Here is a 25,444-nt window from a genome sequence, read left to right on the forward strand (position 1 = left end):
GGGTAAGCATGGCTGCATGGAAACTTCTGAAATCTTGTTTAGAGAAACCAGTTTTTACCAACTGAACTTCTATCAAATGCTTACAAGGCATCAAATTTGAATAGATATGAATAGAACAGAAAACGTGGCAGCTTAATTTAATTGGCAACTAACAAAGCATGACCCATAAAAATATGAACAGTAGTGAACTGCTGGATATAAAAGGTTTCGGAATAAAATCAGTACCCTAACCTCACCTCTCACCCAAAAGAGCTACTATTTCTCATCTGCATATCGAACATATAAACACGACAGGAATAGTATAGTTTACTTAAATAAAAAGCCCTTAAAGCCATTCGTATTGGACACTATGTCATATTCCCTCGGTCTCAAAATAAGTGTCTCAAGTTGTATTAAAGTTGAGACATTTATTTTGGACAAAGGAAGTAGTTAAGTTGAACTTATTTATCTAAACATGAATTATGAAGTGCCAAAAGCCGTAGACGTATAATTGCAGTTCCACTTTATAACACCGGATAAATTTGTGTGACTAAAAATTGAAAGCAAATTCGATATGAATGGGACAGTCAGTACCTTTTGATCCGCTTGAGAACCTTCTGGCTGACCTGGACACCAGACATCGGTATTCCATGCTGGATCCACTTCCCAGGAATTTCGTTCTTTAAATAACAGCTGCTCTCTGTTCTTTAAAAAATAGCTATGTACGCCGCACGAGTACCTACTCCGGCCGGGACAGCACAATTCACGCACGTACACAACAGTAAGCTGATCGAGTCGACCAGCTGGACACACACGAATGCACGCGAGAACTCGTTGGATTTATGGCCGCGGGTACGCATCGTACCTGTTGATTTCTTTAGGACCTGATAAGTTTCACAAGTCTGGCACGAATACATCGTCAAGCCGAACGTTTTTTATGGCAAATTTAGTAACGCGAGGATAACAATTTTAATTGTCAAGCGTGATAACCTTCTTTTCAGATGGTAAGTTTTAGTTTTTTTAGTTTGTTTTCTTTTTCGTTTTAGATGGCAACTTTAGTTGTATATCAGGACCGAAATATTCCGTCCCACACGTGTGACACTTATTATTTGAATTTCTCGATGATGTTTATAGGGATCTACATGGGTACAAGCTAGGCTGCCTAGTTCCAAATGCGAGTCAGCTAAGTATACTAACCCTACAAGGTTGCTAATTGGTGCACTAATTGAACACGTACACACATGTAGTCCTACCGGATGTTGGGTTTACTTCCAACGATCACCCCCTTAAAGACGATGTCGTTATGTTACAACTCGGATGCTGATCCTTCTTCGCCTAGACTCGCGCTGATGCGCCAACACAATGGACTCGCGCTGGACAGGTCCCGCCCTCGGTCGGGCGTAGTACCCCAGGAGCGGTGGAATGCAATGTGGACGGCCATTGCCTCCTTCAACCCGCACGGAACGACACCCTAGTCGATGGATCCAGACTGGTCGGAGAGTTAGATCCGTTGCCCGCCATACCGAAAAAGGCCGGAGATCACCGGCCGGGAGCTTGGATTGCGGAGTGAAATGACTAGGGTTGATCAGGGAAGCGGATGAGATAAATATATGTGGGATCGGACGGACCAGCGTGGCCTAGGTCCGACGTGGCAGACGCGCCCGGTTGCACCCGGGCCTCCTCGTATAAGGGGTGCGGGTCATGCCGGGTGTTAGAATCCGGTTTGAGATGTTCGTTTGGGTCGGTTCGTTTTTAACCGGTCAGTGATTTGATCGCCTGTCCGGGCATATAGGGGCAAGAGGTTGAGGTGCCTAGCCACGATGTTTCCAGACTCATATATGTATTTCGATGTATGTAGGCACCTACGACTACTCCTGTCTCTCGTCGAAAAGCTGTGACCAGTACCATCTAACCATAAAAAACTGCTACAATGTTAAACCTTTCTGCAAAGTACCAATACAATAGACAGGGGAAAGACACGGCAGGACCAAGGTCTTTTTCGCGGCAATGCCGTCTCCGGTGGCAACTAAATAATGCAAGGTAGAGCGTGCTGCATCTGGCACAACGTTGTAAATTTCTATAGCTAAAGCTGTGCCCAGTAATGCTGGAATTTAGTCTACTTTGGGCCAGCCCAATAGCAATTTCAGAAATTTCTAATAAATTCTAGAGGCACATTGAGCCCATTCGTACAAGGCAAGAGGTGGAACCAAAGTTTGGTCTCACATTCCTAGTTTGATGGGAGCTGGACCTTCTTTTAAGGGAGGATGCTTCCCAACATGTATGAGCATGAGAACAAGAGGGACATTCACGCACGCTCCTCCGCCGTCCGCCACGCCACGGGTTGCGGGAATGAGCCGAGCCGATGTCTAAATTTTTGCCACGCACGACGGGTAACGATGCACCTCTTCGGCTGTAGTCTGTTCGCTTTGTTTCCCTCTTTTGCTTCACCTCCCGTCGCTGCCCTCTGAGCTACTGCTACAATCTTCCCATCCCGGCGTCCACCGCAGGTCGGGACACACCAGAACAACACATTCCTCTCGCCTACAAGTTCCTGAGCACTGAGCTACTGCTACGATCTTTCTCATTCCGTCTTGCGGCGTGCACCGCAGGTCGGGACAGTAGGCCTCCGAAACCGCACCTCTTTGAGTTTGGTACGGGAGAAGGGTGATAAGGTTTTTGGGAAGCGCTCCGCGCGACTACTGACTTCTTCGTCACGGACAGCCCGGACTCAGACGACTACTTCCCCGACGACGACTTCCTCCCCGACGTCGACAACCTCTTCGACAACATGGCTGGCGAGGACACCGACCCCAAGAACGGTGCTTCTGCTCCTGTTCCATATGTTCTCATGCTCTTTCTGTTTGAGGTTCTACCACAGCTTCTTGCTCTAGTGTCTGCTCTAGATATGTTCGGTTCTACACTACTAGGGAAAACCCTAGTAGTAGCGCGGGTTTTGAGGCTATCAGCAGCGCGGGCAGCCGCACTACCAATAAGGCGCTACAGCTAACTGTTAGTAGTAGCACGGTCTGTACCCGCGCTACTACTATTGACTATATCAGCATCGCATTTCCGGAACGCGCTACTATTAATTAGCTGTAGCGATTTCCTGGACCCGCGCTACTGCTATACCTTTCATCATTTCCCCCCGGCTTCCTACCCCGTTTCAGCTTCAATAAACTGCAATTTTCAGATACTAGGTACTACTAGATATCAATTTCATAAAGCATTATAGGTACTAGGTAGTACTCCCTCGGTTCCAAATTACTTGTCGTGGTTTTAGTTCAAATTTGGACTAAAACCACGACGAGTAATTTGGAACGGAGGGAGTACTAGATAACAATTTCATATATACTCAACATGCATCCTCATGCAGTACTAGGTGACATCGACGACGGCCATCATATGTAGTTCTAGATGATATCGACGACGATCATCATATGTAGTTGTACATGATATCGACGACGATCATCGTATGTAGTTCTAGATGATATAGCCACACACACATATGTAGTTCTAGATGATATCGACGATGATCATCATCCTCAAGCCTGGGCGGTGGGTGTTCCTGACAGTAATTAGGATGGCCTGTCCAACACGAAGATTCTTGCCAACGAGGAATCTCTTCCACCCAACCGAGTTTAAGTGTGTGCGACCATTTGTGTCCATGTGGTAAGTACAGGTGGTGACGGAGCCCCTTGCGGTAAGGCGTAGTCCAGCTGAGCCTTCTTCATCAGGCTCGATACCACAACTCACAGATAGGTTCTTTGGCAATTTCTGAATAAGAAAAACATATCAATTAATAAATAGCCTCGCACATACTCGTGCAAATATATTTCTATTAAGTCTAGATTTCTACACTATCAAAAGACACAGTACTACACATTTATACTAATTAATCATGAATTCTACTAATAAGTATATATGGATTATCTACACTATTAATAGTTCCTTGGATTCTACACTAATAAGCATGTGATCAGACTCTACACTAAAGCATATCATCGACTAGATTCCACAAAGCATATCATTGGACTCTACACTAAGCATATCATCGGATTCACTAAGCATATCATCGGATAATTTGCATTTGTAAGGATAACATTAAAGCATATATATATCATCAAATTACTACAGTCAGTACGTATAACATACCATTTCATGCCGATCGACCATGGTACTTGTCAGGCGGGTCACGAATGGCACCCTGACAAAGTTATCACGTGGCGGAATTATGTCCCATAGGTTGCACACCTCCTCCTCGCTCAGCCTCATTCTTTGAGCTACGATGGATTTATGAAGTGGGTTCTCATCATCTTCATCGAGTGGGTCCTCATTATCTTCATCATCTTCGTCATCTTCATCATCTTCATCATCTTCCACCAGGTTCTTCCGCGAGAAGCAATTTTATGGACAATTATAATCCTAAGATCTAGTAACATATTAGATGACAAGGTACCACCTACCAAAGCATTTCGGTGGCACCTATTGCTGAAAAAACTTTTCAAAAATATCTACCAAATGGTGCATACTAAATCAACTAAATCAACTACATACTAAATCCACTAGCATACTAAATCAACTAAATCAAAATGTTCTAAATCAACTAAATCAACTAGCCTACTAAATCAACTAAATCAAAATGTTCTAAATTAACTAAATCAACTAGCCTACTAAATTAACTAAATCAAAATGTTCTAAATCAACTAGCCTACTAAATCAACTAAATCATATCAACTAAATCAAAATGTTGCACATGAACTAGCCTACTAAATCAAAATGTAGCAGGGAGGAGGGAGAAGGAGGGGCCACTCGAGGAGGGAGAAGAGAGTAGGACGGAGGAGGAAGGCGGAGCGAGGAGGGGCCGGCCGCCGGTGAGTGGAGGGAGGACGGAGGAGGAAGGCGGAGCGAGGAGGGGCCGGCCAGCGGCGAGTGGATGGAGGACGGAGGAGGAGGCCGGTACCGAGTCCAGCGAGGAGGAGGAGGTGGCGGCGGCGCAGATTGGAGGAGGGGCGACGGGGGAGGACCGGCGCGGGGGGTTGAGGGGGAGATCGAGTGAGTGTGAGTGTGATTTGGATCGGATAGAGGAGAGTGGGGGGTGGGAGATGGAATGGCTTAGCAGTAGCGCGCTATAGCAAAAGGCGCTACTGCTAAACGACCTATCAGTAGCGCCTTTCACAAAGAACGCGCTACTGCTATGTGTCAGCATGTAAAAATAGACATAAAAAATACATTGATCATCAATGGTCTTTTTGTGTACAATCTGATTTGTCAATATGAGTCCTCACTAGTTTAGGAACTGGTGAAGACTCATATTGCGGCCACAAATTCTACACATAGAGTTCAATGAAGATCAAGTGCTTGTGAAAGCTTGAGAAGTAACATATTTAAGGTGGTACAAACTCTCTTCACGGAGCGAGGTGGGACTAAATTTTTGTACTAAACTTAGCAGTAGCGGTTATTGTGTAAATGCGCTACTGCTATGATCCGTAGCAGTAGCGCTCTTCATATTAACGCGCTGCTGCTAGAACTAGCCTCGCGGCGGCGTCGCGGCAATTATAGCAGTAGCACGTCTTAGAGCGGGCGCGCTACTGATACATTTATTTTAGCAGCGAGTTTTGTGCGCACGCGCTACTGCTACTTAGCAGCAGCGCCTTGTTTAAAGCGCGCTGCTGGTAAGATTCTGTGTATAGGCTTTTCCCTAGTAGTGCTATTTCATATATGCAGATACTATTTACCTTCTCTCTATCTTAATGCATGACTTGTTTTATCTCTGCTACAATAGTCATGTTTTATCTACTATTTCTGTTAATAAAATTATATGGTAAATTGTTCATATTTCCAACAAGTAACCTTCTGGTTTCCCATGCAGATGATCCAGGGGGCAACAAGGGGCATGACAGGGAGAACTCAGTGAGGAACAATGATCCAAGCAAGAGGTCTAAACCCACTACATCATCCAACAATTCCTCGGACCCTACATCATCGGGTGGTGTGGTTCGCATGCAGATGGCCTCCGTCGTCACACCTACGAGCCCTCATCGAGGCTTACCCGCCATGGCTGCTCCATCGCCATTAAGGGGGTCTTCTTCCTCGGGGTCGTATACTTCGTCTAGGGCTGCTTCTCCTACGACGTCGGAGCCACGGCCCTAGACACCGCCACCTTCGACTTGCTGGTCGCCACCGCTTAACCCCCATGTGGGGACTCGCGGGCGCCCCGTGCCGGAGGGAACCGCTCCTTCGCCGTCATCATCGCCCACTCCTGCTTCTCCGACTCGACGTGGTGTGATATTCTCCCAGTCCGTTCGAGCTAGCCAGGAGTCTGCCATGGCGGTGCTTCGCACGTTATCTTCAACTCCTCCGTCACCGGGAGGGACGCCGTCTCCCGGGCTTGAGGAGGCTGAGGAGCAGCCTTCTCTATCTTCTTCTTCATCGCAGCAGCAGCCCACCACGCCTTGCGGAGTCGAGGTGATGGGCTCCGAGCCCGATGTCACTCCTTCACCGCTGAGGCGCAGCGGGCGTCATCAGGTAGGGGCTGACGGATCAGCAGCCACCGACGAGGACACTATGGTGAAGGCCATGCGTAGGACTGCTGCACGTAACCTCGACTTCGAAGGTACCCCCTCTAGTAAATCTTTTATGTCTTTTGATAATTCCAAAGTATCTTCAAATATTACTAGACTTGGGGTGTCACTAGGACGTAATGACAATGAGATAGATCTTTCGGTCAGGGCTCTAAAACAAGTGGATTTCGATCGGCTTACGGTTGCTCCGAAGTTATCGAGCTTTGTCGACCCTCTCGTGTCAGATGAGGAGGTGGATGATGCTGATGCCAATCATGAAGGAAAGCTCCTCTCTCATTTGATTAAAGACACGACTGAAGTAGACCTTGATGACACTGTACGTGACACTACGCTTTTTAAGCTTGTCGCGACTGTGCGCAAGAACAAGTCTAACTCAGCAAAGAAAAGAGGGCGCTCTTCTAAGAAAGTAAAGGTCTCTAAACATAAAGTTGGTTCAGCATGAAAGGCATGTTCTGGAATAGCAGAGGTCTTGGCGACTTGGCTAAACACAAACACATTGCCGATTGTGTAAAGGATCATTCGTTGGACTTTGTGGCTATCACTGAGTCGGGTAAACGTGATTTTCCAACACGTGATCTGGACCACTTTTCATGTGGTTTTGATTACGAATGGCACGTCTTATCGCCGACAGGGAGGTCCAGGGGAATTTTGCTAGGTATTAACTCTACATACTTACAAATATTGTCCACGTCCAAGGGGGAGTATCATATTAAATTCCACCTTTGAAATAAGTCCGACAACTTCATCTGGAGTCTGGTGGCTGTATATGGGGCCACTCAAGAGGAATTTAAGTATGCATTTCTAAAAGAATTAGTCAACACCTGTCGAGACAATCCCCATCCCATGTTAATCGAGGGGGATTTTAATATCCTTCAATATCGACAGGAAAAAAACAATGATCGGTTTGACACTAGGTGGACTTTCCTCTTTAATGCTGTTATTGACAGCCTGGATCTGATGGAGATCACGATGTCTGGTCGTCAGTATACCTGGGCCAATAACCGATCAGTGCCAACCTTTGAGAAACTAGACCGGGTGCTAGTTACCACTTATTGGGAATATAAATATCCCCTAGCCTCGGTTCGAGGACTAGAAAGAATTGAGGCCTTATCGGATCATGCTCCGTTGCTAACCAATTTTGGACAACCAATCCCATGTTCTAACCGTCATCAGTTTAAATTTGAACTGGGATGGCTCACTAGAGAGGGATTTCATGAGCTAGTTAAAAAGGTGTGGGCGCGCCAGCCTCGCTGTAACACACCCATTCAATGATGGAATAATCGAATCCGCGCCTTGCGTCGATTCCTTCGAGGATGGGCAAAACATACTGCTGGTATTTACAAAAAGGAAAAAATGCGATTGTCTACCTTAATTGATACCCTTGATAAAATTGCGGAGGTGAGGCCTCTGTCTGCTGTTGAGATTGAACAAAAAAGTAGTCTTAGCGAGCAGATTGCTCGCTTACTACGCGAGGAAGAGATTAAATGGTATCAACGTAGTAAGGCGGATTCGCTGGTGCAAGGTGATGATAATACGAAATACTTTCAAATGCTAGCCAATGGCAGGCATAGAAAGAAGCGTATATTCGCCCTTGACCAGGAGGAAGGCCGAATAGAGGGGGAAGTACCACTTAGAAATTTTATTACTAAGTTTTACAAAGACCTTTTTGGGCCTTCAGCTGAAACTAATTTTCAGTTGGACGAATCTGTTACTCATGACATTACTCAAGTAACAGAAGCGGAAAATGAATTCCTAACCTCTCCGTTTTCTAAGGAGGAAATTCGAACTGCTGTGTTTTAGATGGAACACAACAAGGCGCCGGGACCGGATGGCTTTCCCGCAGAGTTCTATCAATGCTTTTGGGATGTGATTAAGGCAGACTTTGTTCAGTTGTTTACCCAACTGCATTCTGAGGACCTTAATATTTCTCGTTTAAACTTTGGGGAAATTATCCTATTGCCTAAGATTAAGGAGGCTAGTCGTATTCAACAATATCGATTGATTTGTCTTCTGAATGTAAGTTTTAATTTTTTTACAAAGGTAGCGACTAATCGGTTGAATGGTGTAGCTGATCATGTCGTAAAACCCACTCAAACAACATTTATGAAAGGACGAAACATATTAGATGGAGTGGTCGTCCTGCACGAAACTGTACATGAACTGCACCGGAAAAATTTGAACGGTGTCATTCTTAAAATTGATTTTGAGAAAGCCTACGACAAAGTTAAGTGGCCCTTCCTGTTGCAAACCTTGCGCATGAAGGGGTTTTCACAAAAATGGTGTCGCTGGGTTGAGAGCTTTGTCTCTAGAGGTAGTGTGGCCATTAAAGTTAACGGCGACGTTGGCAACTATTTTCAGACACGTAAGGGGCTTTGTCAAGGTGACCCCGCATCTCCCATTCTGTTTAATGTCACTGACATGCTAGCTACCCTTGTTGAGCGGGCTAAGCTGGATAGTCAAATTAGTGGAGTCATTCCACACTTGGTAGAAGATGGTCTATCCATTCTACAATATGTGGATGACACGATACTATTCTTGGATCATGATTTAGATAAGGCAAGAAATCTCAAGCTGCTCTTATGTGCTTTTGAGGAACTTTCAGGCCTCAAAATTAATTTTCATAAAAGCGAACTTTTTTGCTTTGGCAATGCTGCAGAATCAGCACCCGAATATGCCGAGATTTTTGGATGCCAGCTTGGGCAGTTTCCAATTTAGTATCTGGGTATTCCCATACACTATCGGCGGTTAACTATCGCTGAGTGGAGGCATGTGGAAGAGAGACTTGAGAAACGATTAGCCAGTTGGAAGTCCAAACTCTCGTCTTATGGGGGCCGACTGATCTTGATCAATTTCGTCCTAAGCAACATGGTTTTATATATGTTGTCATTCTTCCACCTGCCGAAAGGGGTTCTACAGCAGCTAGATTACTTTAGATCCAGATTTTTTTGGCAGTGTGATAACGAAACCAAGAAATATCGACTTGCTAGGTGGATCGTATTATGCAGACCTAAAAGTCAGGGGGGCCTGGGAATCCAAGACCTTGAGATTAAAAATATCGCTCTTCTCAGCAAGTGGGTTTATAAACTACTCACCGAGAATGGAGTATGGCAGGAAATCATTCACAACAAGTATGTGGGATCCAATGCCATTTCTCAACTACATTGGAAACCTGGGGATTCACATTTTTGAAGTGGTGTCATGAAGGCCAAGGAATTCTTCTTTCAATTTGGGACCTTCTCGGTTAGGGACGGCTCTCAGGTTCGTTTCTGGGAAGATACCTGGCTAGGGAACAGCTCACTAATGGTGCAATATCCGAGCTTGTACCGGATTGTTAGACATAAATTCGTCACGATCAAACAAGTCTTAGGACAAGAAAACCCCGATATTTGTTTTCGTAGGGACCTTTTGGGCACTCGTCTGACAGCATGGAATGAATTACTCACTCGCCTGGAGGACATTCAACTGTCAGATGAGCCGGACACTTTTCGATGGAACTTGCATCAGAATGTCAGATTTTCGGTCAAATCCATGTATGATGCAATGGTCCATTGTGATGTTCCAGTTGATAATATAAAATTGTGGAAGCTAAAAATCCCTCTAAGAGTGAAGATATTCCTTTGGTTTCTAAACAAAGGAGTCATCCTAACTAGAGATAACCTCATACGACGAAACTGACACGGGTCCAAGACATGTGTCTTTTGCCAACATGACGAGACTATCAAACACTTATTTTTTGAGTGCAAGTTCGCTCGGGCAGTTTGGGCCATGGTCCAAGTAGCTTCGAATTTATACCCACCACGTAGTGCACGGAATATGTTCGGCAACTGGTTGCGGGGTATTGATAAACAATTTTTTGCACATATTCTTGTGGGAGCGGCGGCCTTATGCTGGGCAATGTGGCTTACCAGGAATGATGTGATTTTTAACAATAAATGTGTCTCATCTCCTATGCAGGTTATCCATGTTTGTACACGATAGCTCCGTACGTGGTCTATCCTGCAGAAGCCGGAGGACAGTGACCTTTTTATGATGGTGTCTACACGACTGGAGCGTACGGCCAGGAAGATTTTCTACCCACATGGATGGCGATGTGATTTACGGATAGGATCTACCGTTTCTTAGGCTGGACATGTTTTATTGCTTGACATTGTATCGAATTATTTTATTTTTAGGGTGCTCTGGATTTTTTGGCTGTGTGCATCTAGCTAAGCAGAGGTCGGGTTTTTTTTCAATACGATTGTATCACCTCGATATATCTATTCAATGAAAAGTTCTTTATCAAAAAAAAAAACCTTCTGATTTCCCGGCAAAGCCAACCGCAGTGCCAAGTAGTGCAAGATCGAGAGCGCAGCATCGGCGTCAACGTTGTAAATTTCTATTTACGCACGCCATTTCTACCTATCACTGAAATAGCTACCGTTCGTCACTTTGAGAACGTACGACAGAATGCCAGCAGGCGGACGGACCGGCTGCCCGTTTGAATGCAGTAGATATCAGTCCCTTCCCGTCCTCTCATTGCTCCGCATTGAACAGGCAGGAGACCGGAACGTGAAGCCGCCGGCACTCTCGGCCGTTGCTCATGTTCAATGCCGGAGCGACGTGAGAGATCGCGTCCACTCTAGGCCGCGTGAATGCGGCACTAACGCTTTTGGGCGGCATGAATAAGCGGCAACTACTTCAGATGGGAAAGGGCACGGGGTGAGAGAGAGGCTTTAGAGTGGGATTGGCAGACGCGTGCAAGGCAGCGGTCCGGATGACCACAAAGCCCACCGCTTCTAATTTGCGGACCGGTCCGGGGACGAATACGGGGAAGTGTTGGTTCAAACGGGGCAGTCCGGACGGACAGGAGTGGTTTGAGGGTCAGTGTTGAAGATGCCCTAATGGCCATATGTGCGTAGCCGAGACAAGTGTTTGCTTCCTGGCGTGGCGAAGGCGACAGAGGGTATTCAGGTCTCCTCCACATGCACGCACGCATGCAGCCTCCGCTTTTCTTCTCACTCCGACACCCCATCACCACTTGGTAGTACTATTTTTCTAGCAACGCCGGTGAAAAAGTGTTTTCGGTGCTGTAGTACTAAATTCCTGACATCGAACCTTTAATCATGTCGTAGTACGTACTAAATTCATACATTACAAATCCATCAATTTACGCGTGTTGACGAACTTGCCTAGTCGTCATCTAATATGACCTGCAAAAGGAAATGGAGCATGGCAACGAGCCTTTTGATATAAGAAAATAGGAGTGGGCGTAGCTGGGAAACCGCAGGGAATATTACAAAGACGGGACATTGAGCTACAGATCGCGGCTATATAAGGGATGGCCGGCCAGGATTCATTGATCAAACCAGGAAGCAAAGGTTCAAGGACACAGACACACATCACAAATACACACAATGGTAGAGTAGTAGACATATATAGGACTTTTGTTTCCTATGTTGTTACCTTTTGTACTTGTTCTTCCTTGGTGCACTATCACATAGTTGTACTGACAACTCTCTTGTTGCAGGCAGAGGCATCGAATGGGCGAACTTCAAAGGTCAAGAAAGCAGTGGTGGAGGAGAAGCGAGAACCCAAGAACAAGGTAAACAAACTGAATGAAATTGCAGGCAGCCAGGTTCTCATCGGGGAAATTAAAGGACCAAGAAGAAAACCAGAGAGGACTTAATTACTATTCTCTTGTTGCAGGGAAAGGCATCGAATGCCCAAAGTTCGAATGGCGCACAAGGCTCTGACAACAGAGAACTAAAGAGGACTATTGAAGACCTGGTGGGCAAGATTAACACACTGAATGTTGACATTGAAGCATCCCAGAAGCTCATCGAGAAAATGACCAGGGAGAAAAATAAAGTGGGAGAGGAGATCACAAAGCAGCAGAAGAAGAAAACGGAGACGGGAACAGAGATTGAAGAGCTGGACTTGAAGAAAGGAGAGTTGGTGGGGAAGAAAGGAAAGCTGGGAGAGGATATTAGAAATCTAGACCTGCAGAAAGAAGAACTCGTGAAGGAGAAAAGAAAGCTGCGACAGGATATTGAAAATCTAGACTTGAAGAAAAAAGAACTGGTGGATGAGAATAGAAAGCTGGGAGAGGATATCACAGAGCTGGAGAAGAAGGAAATAATGACTCAAACTGAGATTGCAACTCTGAATAAGGCGGAAACTGAACTGGTGGTGAAGAAAGGAAACTTTGCGAAGGAGCTAGACGAGAAAATAAAGATGAGGTTTGATAACCTGGAGAAGGGGAAGCAGGAAGTGGTGGAGGAGAATCAGGAGCTGATTAAGGACAAAAGGAAGCTGGCCAAGGACAACGAGAAACTGAGGAAGGACAACGAGAAACTCAAGAAGGACAAAGAGGAGCTGGTGGGTCAAGAAGGAAAGACGAGAGAGGAGATGCAAAAGAGGTACGACAAGCTGCAGGACAAATACGATGGGAGATGCTGCAGCTGTTGCTCAATTTGTTAACAGTCTCAGTACGCGCTATTACTACGTGATTTCGACATATGTACTAGTGATGCTGCTGTGTACGCAACATCGGTACTTGTCCCTTTTAATTTTCGTCTACGCATGGCTATGCGTTTCTTTCCACGTATTGTAAGCCCCTTCAAAAATTGTTGTCTACCACTTTATTTATCTATCCTTTGGGTGTAGTAATACCTTGTGCTTTCATTAAGACAAATGGGCTGGACTGAACTGATGAATTCCTACATACATAACTGAACTCCAAGTCCATTGTACTGCATTTATCATCTGATGAAGCCCTCAGTTGCATCGTGCTCGTGGCTCGGCGGATTCGGCCTAGTATACGGTCGTTTTAACCAGCAGGGAGCAGTACTGCCCATACTGGTACTTTGGGGCGTCGGCCGTCTCGGGTAGCATGCTAGATGACCCGGCAGCACCGGGGTGCCAGTGAGCGGAGACATCCACATGTGCTTGTAGCTCCTGTGTGACACATTTCACGTGAATTGAAAGGAGTGCGATGTGGTTGACGAAAATAGCTGTAGTGCAACGCTTCAGAAGCTCAAATAGCCAAGGCCCACTCGGGCGATTAAAATGGTCGTCAACGGGAGTGAGATTATGTTTAAGACATGTGGGTCCCACTTGACAGAGCATCTAGTTACGGCCCCACTTGGCAGTGCATCAGGTGAGATGTGGCTCCGTGCCTGTCTGAATCAGGTGAGCAGTGACCCGTTGCTCCCTCCTCTTCGTTCTCGGCGGTGAGCCGGCGACGGCGCCGGAGCTTTTTTTCTCGGTGACAGCAACGGCGGAGCTGTCGTTCTCGGCGACGGCGGCGGCTGTGGTGAGTAAATCCTGAACCCTTGTCCTGTTCCCCTCCTTGTCGAGTTAGATCTCACTGCATCGCCTCTGTTTCCTCTGTTTTTGGTCGATTTGATCCAGATTTGGGTGCGGGGGAGGGGGGCTGACCGCGATGGAGCCGCCAGAGACAACAACGTCGACTAGGTATGTGCATCCTTTCCAACCTATACGATTTGTGCGTTGTCTGCTTCCGCTAGCTCACACTGCCCGCCATTGACAAACAGGGGTAGGACATTCGAATTCACTGTCAAATTCTTTCCTTCTAAGGTGAAGCTAGGTGATGGTAGCGTGCGAGACATAGAGAGGGATAGAATTGTGAAATGGGAGGTTGAATGTGCAGAGATTGATCCTCAGGAAATATAGAGCATGGAAGAGAGGGCCGTGAGAAATGTCGTGTAGAAAATTGGGGAGAGCATTTTTTTGGGGTCCAGAGAAGGAGCTAGCATTGTTACGGTTTGATAATTGGAAGGGTGAGTATGTGAGAATTGAGAATGGTGAAGAGATGGTTGATGAAATCGATCGGCAAGACGGCTGGGCAAGCAAACAGACTACCTTTCATGCAGAGCTCGTTGATCTGAAATCAGATTTTAAGGTTGGATATGTGCCTTCAAAGTTGGCTTCACAGATGGTAGATGATGATTGAGCTTCACAGAGACAGATAACGCCCATGTTTACGGGTGAAGTGGCAGTAATAGGAGGGTTGATCAAGATGTAGAAGAGGGTTGTGATGGTGCTGCAAGGGTTGTTTGTGTTGATTGGAATTCGGTACAATTAGAAGACACTACTGATTTGGTCATTGCACCAATGACTGACACTGAGATGGCCAAAAAATTTGGCATTCCAGTAGATCCAGTAGATGATCAAGATGAGGAAGAGAGGGATGAACTTAGTTTGCCTAATGATGCTAACAAAGATGCTTGTGAAGATGGGGATGAACAGCTGATGAAAGATGCTGCAGGTGATGTAGATGATGCACATGATGATGAGCTTGTAAGTGTGTATGACAAAGAAAATCCTGATATTGAAGTAGGCAAGTTGTTCCCATGTATGCAGGAGTTTAGGATATGTTTCAAGACTTATGCAGTCAAACATGAGTTTGATGCCAAGACTATGTTGACTGACAATGGCGTAGGTGGAGGTCGTCGGCTGGCGTCGTGGTGGCGTCAATGGCGGAGGACCTGCCAAGGCTCGCATAGGTGGAGGTCGTCGTTTGGCGTCATGGTGACATCGATGGTGGAGGACCTGTCAAGGTTGTCACCTCAATCTGCTATGAAGATTTACCAGTGGAAGACGGGGGCGACGACACATGTGAGTGCGTCGAACTGGTTTGAGCCCATGACCTGGCAGATGGCTCGGTCGGGGCCTCCGGCTTTAGATATTAGGCTTAGGTGAGAGGTCTGGGTATGTGGCCTAACTTGCACCCCTTCATCATTTGGATAGGAGTAGCGGCAGATGTTGCCAACATGGCGGATTCAGGCATATTGTTGTTCTACTTTGTAAGGTCCTCGAGAATAATTAATAAAATGGCCACATGCATCTCCCAGATGCAGAGGCCGGGGGTCATCTTCCTTTTCTAAAAAAAAAGCTGCCTTAATATAATGTAAGTAAATTAATTATCCCTTCTACTTCACGTCCATTAATTCTGAATATAAAATGCTAGTGGTAGTTGTTGTAGCTGAGGACCGGAGTATATAATTAAGTGCAGCTAGTGTGCATGCATATCATCCAGTTGACCTTTGTTTGGTCCTTCCCTTGAAAGCTACGCGGTTTCTGGTAGACATCGAGGAACCAGGATTCACACTTCAGTAGTCAAGTCAATCATCACTTTTAAGGCTATATATCAAGCTTGCTTGGTCAGGGTGAGATGTCTCACTTACGTTCATACTTTCTAACTCTCCATCATCTGCTGCTTCGTGGAGTTTGGCTTGATTTGGTATATCACCGTCCATGGCAAACTGCTTACGGAGACAGTCGACAACAATGCCTGTAACCCCTAGGAGCGAGGGCGATATCCGCCAGCAGGCCGACCTCCGGAGCTTCGCCTTCAAGGACCTCAAGGAAGCCACCATGAACTTCCGGCCGGACAGCGCGCTCGGCCAGGGCAGGTCCGGATCGGTGTTCAAAGGGTGGGTCGACGAGACCACCTTTGCTCCGGCCAGCCGTGCCGCCGGTATGCCCATCGTTGTCAAAATACTCGAGCAGAAAGACTTCCAAGGCCACATTGACTGGCTGGTCAGTGCCAATCCCTTCATCTCTTCATTTCTGCACATTTACACATTCAGAATTAATAAATCAATTAATGGATTTCTGAATCCTTTTTTTATTGGATAATATACGTTCTTAGTTTTCGGATCTGTTTCTGAATCTCATGGGTAGGCTGAAGTGAATCGCCTTGGCCAATTGTCGCTACCCAATCTGGCGAAGCTTCTAGGGTACTGCCTCGGAGACCATTATCTGCTCCTCGTTTATGAGTTCATACCGCAAGGAAGCTTGGAGAATCATCTTTTCGGTAGTAATTGTCAACTAATCTTCTTCTAGCCTTCCACTGGTCATTGTAAGCACCTCCCAAATTAGTTTTTACTGGGGGTGAATAATGACAAGTTTTGTGAATGATGGTGTAGGGGGCTCAAATTTACAATCACTGTCATGGGATCTGAGGATGAAGGTTGCTCTTGGGGCAGCCAAGGGCCTCGTGTTCCTCCATAGCGACAAGGCCAATATCAGCTACGGTGATTTCAGGACCTCGCATAGAGAGGCGAGATTCTGGACCATGGTTCGGCCGAACCTATGGTCTATGCCGTACGATTGTCCAGCCTTTTGCATGTGGATTCGTGTACCATTTGAATTCAAAAATACCGATTAAGGCTTAAACAACCCGAGGCCTGCATTACTCTCATTGATTATATTGATCAGCTGACACACCCCTAGGCCTGCGGGGGCTAGTTTTTTTTGTTCGTACTGATGGCTGGCACACTTATCTAAACACTTTAGCACTTGAGCCAATGCCCGATGTATAAAAAAACCACTCCTCTGTTCATCCATTTGTAGTACTGTTCATCTTCCAGACTACTACATATTGAGGATGAGGAGCCCATTTGGGCCACAACTCCTTTGCTCGCAGCATGAGTGCTCCATCCATGACGAGTGAAGAAGACACCTCTCTAGGCCATCAGCACATGGCCATTGCTCTCACTTCTTCTGCCGGCATAGATGCGCTCTCCAATAGGTATTTAGGCCGTTCAGCAGCCATCAGAACGATGCGGTCTCATCTTTGATTTTTATACTTATCATTTTTCCCCTGAGAACACTGTGTGCAAGCATAGCTCATGATTCTATCACCGATGATATGGCCAAAACCACTAGTATACTTCAGGAGATCAGTGCCAAAGATCCGGACTTCAAAGTTTTGCGTGCAAGTAGACGGTGAAAGCAGTGTCAAAACAGTAATATGGTGTAATGGTAAAACAGTAATATGGTCATCATTCTCAAACAGTCTTGTCTTTTTTGTCGACCCATTCGGCGAACGAGACGACAAGTACTGAGAAAAAGACACAACCCTCTTGCCTCTTTGCTTGCTGTGTCCTGCACATATATATGAAAAATGGAGTGTTCATTCATCATCATATTTATTTCTATCTAGGCGGACAAATTAAAAAGCTTGCGTGTCAGACTGAATCATGTTTTTCAGTATATCATTGTTGAAGACTGATATCCTTGGAAGAATACCATGGTCCATGTTCATCGGTCCAAGGTCGGCATTGTCCAGATAGAAAACCTGAAAAAACAAGTATTACTTAAACGTACTGAACCGGCAGTTCAATAGAAACATGTTATGTGAATAGAATTGTTAATGCATACCTGTAATGCACAACTTTAGGGCTCATTTTGTACTGCCTATTTTCATCTATAATTATCATATTTACGTCTAATTTCATCCACTTTGCTCAGCAACCAACCATACTGAAAACTTCAAGTTCAGTTTGTTCAGCAAGGGGAATTTTAGTAAATCTTCAAACCTCATTTCTGTAACAATTTTCCTTTTAAATTCATCAAAGGATGATATGACCTTGAACACCAGTTTTGTGGAGCACCTGGATGTCGGACAGCTACCATCGCTGCATTCAAACTCCTCATCTGACCAGTCTGGTATATCCATGATTTGTTCAATACCGTCCACAAATCTGTCAAACAATATCAGATATATATAAGTGTTGTTCATGCTTTGTTCTCGAGTTTATTTATGAAGCAAAAACGTACTATTATTTTGAGTACGTCTATGGATGAATTTCTCCCATAATTTCTCACTGAATACGCGGCTTGTCTATTTTCACTATCTGAATTGAGGAAACTTTCACGTACATTCAATGTCCGGATGGCCACAACTGGATACCTTGGCCTGCTAACAAGAACTGGCACAGCTCTTGTTGGAGAAGAACTATGTGAGCGACCCGGTTTGCCTTAGACTGGATAAATGGAAGAAGGAGGAGGTCTGGGGTGAGGAAGATCATTGCGGCTGTACCTTCACTACTTGGTCATTGCATTGGATACCTTGGCTACTCAATGCTGCTCTTGGGGAGAGAGCTGTCACGCATATCAAGCAAATAAACAAATAGTGAACAGTGTGGTCATGCATGGAGACGGCATTGCCATGCCCGATGCAGTCTGACTATTATATTGCCTATTGTATAAGAAATGAGTGGTTTGCTTAGCAATGCATAGCTTATGACCTAGACTAAACTACTCGTGTCATGCATGACGACACCCGTCAAACTCCCTCCAACAGTTCCCGCCATGCATTGTTTAGCATGCAAACTCTTCCCGCCATGAATTGTTTACTCAACCATGCACAGATCCATAGAAACAGTGTCCAGCGATCAACGTCTTCGAGCGTAGGTTCGGCTGGACCATGGTCCTGCCCAACATTTTCGACCTCGCATATTCTTCTTGACTCGGTATGCTTCTGTTCTTCCATTCTAGTTTGACCGAGAAAGTAATTTTTTCAGCACCTTAGTAATGATAATTGTGTCATTTGATGGAATATGGATTGCAGAGCTACAATGCGAAGCTGTCCGATTTTGGGATGCCGAAGGATGAACCAACCGTTGATAAGAGCTTTTATATTGATGAATTGCCGAGCTACAATGCAAAAAGGTTGTCTGATCTTGGGTTGTCGACCGGTAATACAGGTGAATTAAATTAATTTAACCTAGAGCTTAGTTTGTTTCTTTAAAACCATGATCAGCTGCATATGATATATTTACATGCTTTCGTGTTGCTGAAACGCTTCTATTTAGTCCAATTTATAGTGTATATTTAGATACTAAAAAAGCTACGACATTTGAGTATCATAGTTTGCTTCTCAGGGTTGAAGCACTACGAGAAACAGCAAAGAAGAACATTAAATTTTTGGGTTGCTTGTTGAGGACGTCATATTAGTTAGGTACAGCACAACTGCTCCAATACTTTTTATGGTTTAAGGCCTAACTGGACCCCTTCACCATATGATATACAGGCTACATGCACTTTAACTTTAGGCAGTAAGAGCCTAAGAGGCGAACGATCCATAGAAGGATCCAGCACAATCTTGCAGCTAGATAAGCATCCATGTACTTTCTACCAGCCGGTCAATGGCGGGGAATAAGCTGTGTAGTGTGATCCTCATATAATATTGCTAATGTGTACGTTAATCCATGTTGGGTTATATCCAAGCTGGATCATTGTCTGTTCCTCCGCCGCATCTGAATATGAACTAGTTGTAGTGACACTGCGAGTAAATTTCATAAAACCACCAGTTTGATGGTTAGATTTGCGAAAAACACTACAATATTTTTTTTCAAAAAACACCATGTCTTTAGTAATGTTTTTGCAAAAAAAACTAATCGGCAGATTTGGCTCTGTTAATTGAGATTATGACAGATGGGACCCATTTTTTTGCCTATGTGGCGTAAATTTTACACATGCACCCCTCCCTTCTTCTTCATCTTTCTCCCCTCTCGGTAAAAATTAGACACCAGTGACTAGCACCGCCGGCTGCCACCCACACTCCCTGCCGCCCTCAAGCATCCGGCGGCCTGCCGCTGCCCGTCGCCCTGCACTCACTGCCGCCCTCCACCGCCGCCCGTTGACCCACACTCCCTGCTGCCCGCCGTCGCCGCCCGGGATCTCACCGCCGCCCGTTGACCCGCACTCCCTGCCGCCCGCCGTCGCCGCCCATTGACCGCACTCCCAGCCGCCCGCCGTCACTACTCCATCTCCTCGGTGGCCGTCGTCTGGGTCGCCAACCGTGACCGCGAGCTTCAGCGCCTGCACATGCAGCCCAGTCAAGAGTCCCTCTGGTGCCTGCATACGCCGCACGCGACCAAGAGTGAAGCCAGCGGCTGCTGGCTTAGTGCCGTGCCTATCCAACAAACGATGGACCTCGGCTCCTGCTACTACTAGAGCTTCACCATGGATGCGGTGGCTCGTCGCGCCTGCTGCTGCTTGCCGCACCTGCAGCAGTTGCTCGCCTGCTGATGCTGCTTGCTACACCCGCTACTTCTGCTAGCCAAGCTAGCCGCACCTGCTGCTGTTACTCGCCACACCTGCTGCTGCTGCTCGCCTTCTTCTAGCTGCACCTGCTGCTGCTTGCCGCACCTGCAGCTCGAGTCGTCATGGCGAGGTCCACCTCCGGGGAGGAGAGAAGAGGAGGCACACGTCAAGATGGGGCTGATTGCATTTTTTTCGTTTTGATTGAAGAGTGTTTTTGTAAAATACCAGGGACTATTTTGTGAAGTTAAAACAAACCCTGTCTAAAGTCGTTACTTGCAAACCGTTATGGCACATCAGCAAAAATCGGGCCCATATGTCATAAACACGTTCAAATGACCCTAATCCGTTTATCAGTGGTTTTTGCAAAAAGATTACACAAGACGTGGTATTTTCTGCCAAGAAAATGTAGAGTGGTGTTTTCTGCTAACCTAGCCTTTAATGTGGTGGTTTCTTGCAAAACAACTCTGACACTGCATTTTGTCAAAAAGAATATGAACTGGTCCTTCCTGAATGATTGCTTTGACAGAGGATCCGACAGCAGAGGGTGATGTGCATAGCTTCGGGGTGATGCTGCTGAAGATACTAACCGGCCGGCGCCGACTGGATAGGAACCGGCCTTACAGTGAGCAAGACCTTGTGGAGTGGGCGCGGCCGCACCTGAGGAGCAAGCGCCAGATCTCCCACATCCTGGACGCGCGGCTGGGCGGTCAGTACTCCCTCTCCGGCGCACAGAAGGCCGCCTGGCTGGCGCGCAAGTGCCTCTCTGGCAACTTGAGTGTCCGGCCGAGCATGGAGCAGATGGTTGCGGCACTAGAGCAACTACAGGACACCAAGGAGACCGCAGTGAGTGATCAGGGGAAGGAGAGTGGCGGTGGCGCCTGCGGCTTTGTCAGGAAGTTTGGGGGTAGCCGGCAGCAGCAACCGTAGTTGGCGGAGAAGCGGCATCATCGCGGGCCCGCTGCTGAGCCAATGATGAATCGTAAAGAGCGAGGCAGAGACGATTTTGTCTCTGAATGTGAAATTTGTGCTTCTTGCTTTTGCAAATTCAGGTCTGCCATGGTTTTGCTTCTTTATACAGAAGGGGGAAAGACTGGACGTACGAGCGAGCTTTTCGGCTCTGCCCGAAGCTCGCTCCAGCTCGGCCCGTTACAGCTCGGCTTGATAGGATAATGGAGCGGGCCGAGGTCTGAAAACAGGCTCGTTTCGCGACCGAGCTGAGCCGAGTTTCGGCCGGTCCAGCTCGGTGACTCGCTTGCGGCCCAGCCCAATTTCGCCGTCCATCGCAATGGCTAGCGCATTAGGGCACGACCAACACACATCCAGTCTCTCGTCTCTCCCTTTCTTTGCTCTGCGCCGCCTCGCCCCTCTCTCACCACGCCGCGAATCTGGATCGACGGCGACGAGCGACGCCGCGTTTCCTCGCCACACCGACAGCAACGGACTCGGCACCGACGGCGACGGGCGGTGCGACCGTTCCTCACCACACCGGACACAGACGGACGCGCCTCCCCTGGTTTCTCGCGGAACGTGACGAGCCGGAGCACGTACCTCCTTCCTTCCCAATCCCTAGTCGCAGCTCTCTGAACTTCAGTAGTACGCATGTGATGGATCAATGGATGGATGGATGTAGTCATGTAGTTCGAACTTCCAGTACACATCTGATGGATGGATCGATGGAACGATGGACCTAGTCAGGTAGATGTAGGACTAGATGGATGGATCATGGATGGATGTATTGTAGCCTGTACGGCTAGATGTAGCAGCGATTGATGGAGTTGTAGGGCAGATTGGATGGATAGACCAAAATTTTCATTGATTCTATGTGTAATTAGTTTTCTGCTGTTGATGACCTAGTTGATGATCTACTTGCTGTAGCATAGCAGCTTGAAAAATAATCTACTTGCTGGAAAATTACATAGACTCCATGTCTAATTAGTTTACTGTTGTTGATGATTGACCGTTTGTTGTTTGCTGATGTGTGCAGACAATGGACAAGGAAAAGGGGAAGGCGAGTGGGAAGGAGAAGGAGAAAGAGAGGACGTTGGACTCCATTATGAAGATTAAGTTGCCGGTCTCGGGGATACAGAAGGGGAATGGGAAGGGCAATGCAGCAGCTACTATGCGGCTGCCGAAGAAGTTGGCAAATGATTCCAGCAATGTCCCAATCGCTGAGTTGTTGTATAGGGTAAAAAAGAAACCTCCGCCTCGACGTCTCCCTGACCCCACCGGCGCTGGCGTGCGTGCCGTAATAGCCGTTGCCTCCGGCTCCACAAACTACTATGAGAGGGAGGCTACATCTTCCCAGGTATGTACGTGCAAATTATATATTTGTGCAAGCTTGTGTATGTGCTATTTTTGCTTTTTGAAAGTCAAATTTATGTGTGCCCAAGCTCATATGTGCTGTTTTTGGTATCCAAATGTCAAATATATGTTTGTGTAAGCTCATGTGTGTGCTCTTTTTGGTATCCAAATGTCAAATATATGTTTGTGCAAGCTCATGTGTGTGCTGTTTTTGCTATCCAAGTGAGGATGAAGCAAAAAAAGTGCAACGAAAGAGTGCCAAGAAGCGAAAAGGTCAAGCTCCTTCGAGGTCGAGGTCGGTGGTTTGGACCTTCTTTCATAAGGTAAAGGTGCCATCGAAAGAAGGTTTGATGGAGTTGAAGGCACAATGTAATTATTGTGACAATCAATATGCATATGTCCAAGGTGGAAGCACCTCATCCCTGGGAAGCCTTGGTGTGCGGTGCTAGTTATATCAAAGGTTCTCACAAGGACTTCAATGTGGTGGTATGATTCCTATCTTTTTCTTCTATGGTTTCTGTCTGTTTCTTGTATGTAGCTGACTTCCAAATAATTAGGAGAGGGATGAAGATGAGGAGGAAAATGTTGAGAATATCAAGTTGCCCAAGATTGTTAATGTGGGGGATAACAACAATTGGTAACTATTCTTTCGACACGTTTCAGTTTTCATATCTTTACATGATCCCAATATGTTTACAAATCTGTGTTACATGTAGACATTTGTCATGTGGGTGTTGCTCTTGCTGTTTTGAAGATGGATGTCTACATGATCTTGTCACGTGGATTGTTGAGGTCAATGTGATCGTCTCATGCCATTTCTTTTGTTGTGATGAACTTCGAGTTATGTGTTTGTTGTGATGAACTATGGACCTTCAATGATGTTGTGATGAACCATGCACTTTCAACGATGTTGTTGCGAATTTGTGATGAACTATGAACTTTGTATTATGTGGTTTTCACTAGTCAATGTTTGGCTGTCAACATTTTCTCATTTTTTATGTCAAAGTGGTAAGTGTTATGCTATACAAATTTTCTTTGTTCGGCTGTCAATATTTGATGTTTGTGTAAAGTTGAAATGAAGTTCTGTCCAAAATACAGTAGAAATGCTGCCCAATTTTTTTCTCATATCTGTTACATTGTTACAATTTTTGTAGAAGAATTCGTAAAAGAAAGCTTATTTTTCATTACTATGACCATTTCTTAAAACAATAGATTGCTCGATGTTTCATTTTTAGCAATATAAACTGTTAGTTTTTCAAAATATGGGTTTAATTTTTAAAAGAATCAAGACCGTGGAGTATATACTGATATACATAGGTACAAAAGGCTCTGGGGGCAGCTAGCTTACGAGCCGGCTCGGTCTGAGCCGAGCCACTCCTAAAACGAGCCGAGCCGCCTGAAGTAGGCTCGTTGGCTGAGCGAGCCGAGCCGAGCCGAGCTGAAGCGGCTCGGCTCGGCTCATGTCCAGCCCAAGGGATGATGATTAGTGAAGTTTCTGCTTTTAGGACTCTGCCGCCAAGCTGATTGGAAATGAGATGAAAAGAACTAGTACTATGCAAAATAAAATAAAAATGAATCAATCAATTCATGGAATGGGAACTGAACTGGTTGGTTATCCTGCACACAGGTTGCTTGCTCTGTCAGCATTAAGATTACTATTTATACAAGAAAGTTACAAGGTAGTTGGATATACTCACTGCATTCCAAATTGATTGAGGTTAATGGACAAAGTCTACAGAAAAAAATGTGCCAATATTTGATAACATCTACGGGAATATATTTTATGATGGATCAAATGAAACTATTTTAATATTATAGCTCATTATATATTTTTCTATAAACTTTGTCAAACTTTAGCGCTAGAATCAAAGGTAGCGATTTGATTTGCACACTATGGGAGAGCTAATATGTCCTGATCATGGGCTATTGCCAAGGTTGCAGAATCCATGATGGCCTGCAAGGGAGAGCTCCACTTGCATTGAAAAGGCTATCATTCCAAATTGATAAATGGCAGTCTGGTGCATTGTTAGGGCATTTCTAACCGATCCCCTAAAACTTAAGGGAGCAAACGGCCGAGTAAAGTTAGTAGAGTAAAATTTTACTACACTAACGGTGGCCGCACCTAGCCGATCCCCTAAAAGTTAGTGGAGTAAACATAAAATTGTCTCGATTTTGTGTCCTAGCCACACCAACTTCAAACACTACACAATACATATCTTAAAATCATTCAAATGAAAGCATGGATAGCAATAATCATCATAACATAAAGTTTCAACATCGCATTTTTCAAATTTAAACATGTGAAGTTCACCCAAAAGACATCACTTCAAACACAATGTTTGATTCAAAATCGCCACAAACATAGCATGTATATGGTGTGGATCGAGCTAATCTTTGGCATGCACCACCACCCTCTCGGCTACCACCACTTAAACAAGGTCATCCGCAAAGAAATCAACATTGCGACCCCCTCGGCAACTATCACCCTCACCACCACCCTCTCGGCCACCATCACCACCACCACCATCACCACCATCACCATGAGCACCATCACCAGCCCCTCGGCCACCATCACCACCACCCCTCGGCCACCACCAACATTCCGAAGAGAGGCCAAGATTTCTCCACGAGTGAGCTGCCAATACTTTCTTGTGGTTTCATCCATTATGTTTGGATTCATGAACATGATAGCACGCTCTTCGGCCTTCTTCGCATCACGAATCCTCTCCGCATCGAGTGCAAGC

The 25,444-nt window shown here is 45.9% G+C and overlaps 2 protein-coding genes across 2 annotated transcripts; both read left to right on the forward strand.

Moving 5' to 3' along the window:
* The first annotated feature begins 11,911 nt into the window (after positions 1-11,911).
* LOC109772668 (uncharacterized) lies at positions 11,912-13,274 on the forward strand. The gene is made up of 3 exons (XM_020331372.4): positions 11,912-11,956; positions 12,067-12,141; positions 12,246-13,274. The coding sequence occupies exons 1-3, from the start codon at positions 11,954-11,956 to the stop codon at positions 13,017-13,019; spliced, it is 852 nt and encodes a 283-aa protein (XP_020186961.1). The 5' UTR covers positions 11,912-11,953; the 3' UTR covers positions 13,020-13,274.
* Positions 13,275-15,559: 2,285 nt separating this feature from the next.
* On the forward strand, positions 15,560-24,412 carry LOC109772675 (receptor-like cytoplasmic kinase 176). Its single transcript, XM_040396298.3, has 10 exons — positions 15,560-16,103; positions 16,248-16,383; positions 16,493-16,610; positions 18,799-18,823; positions 18,922-19,057; positions 20,938-21,287; positions 21,449-21,583; positions 22,384-22,704; positions 23,258-23,337; positions 24,328-24,412. The coding sequence occupies exons 1-10, from the start codon at positions 15,819-15,821 to the stop codon at positions 24,410-24,412; spliced, it is 1,671 nt and encodes a 556-aa protein (XP_040252232.1). The 5' UTR covers positions 15,560-15,818.
* Positions 24,413-25,444: the final 1,032 nt, after the last annotated feature.

Source organism: Aegilops tauschii, chromosome 7, assembly GCF_002575655.3.
Source record: "Aegilops tauschii subsp. strangulata cultivar AL8/78 chromosome 7, Aet v6.0, whole genome shotgun sequence".
NCBI lineage: Eukaryota > Viridiplantae > Streptophyta > Magnoliopsida > Poales > Poaceae > Aegilops > Aegilops tauschii.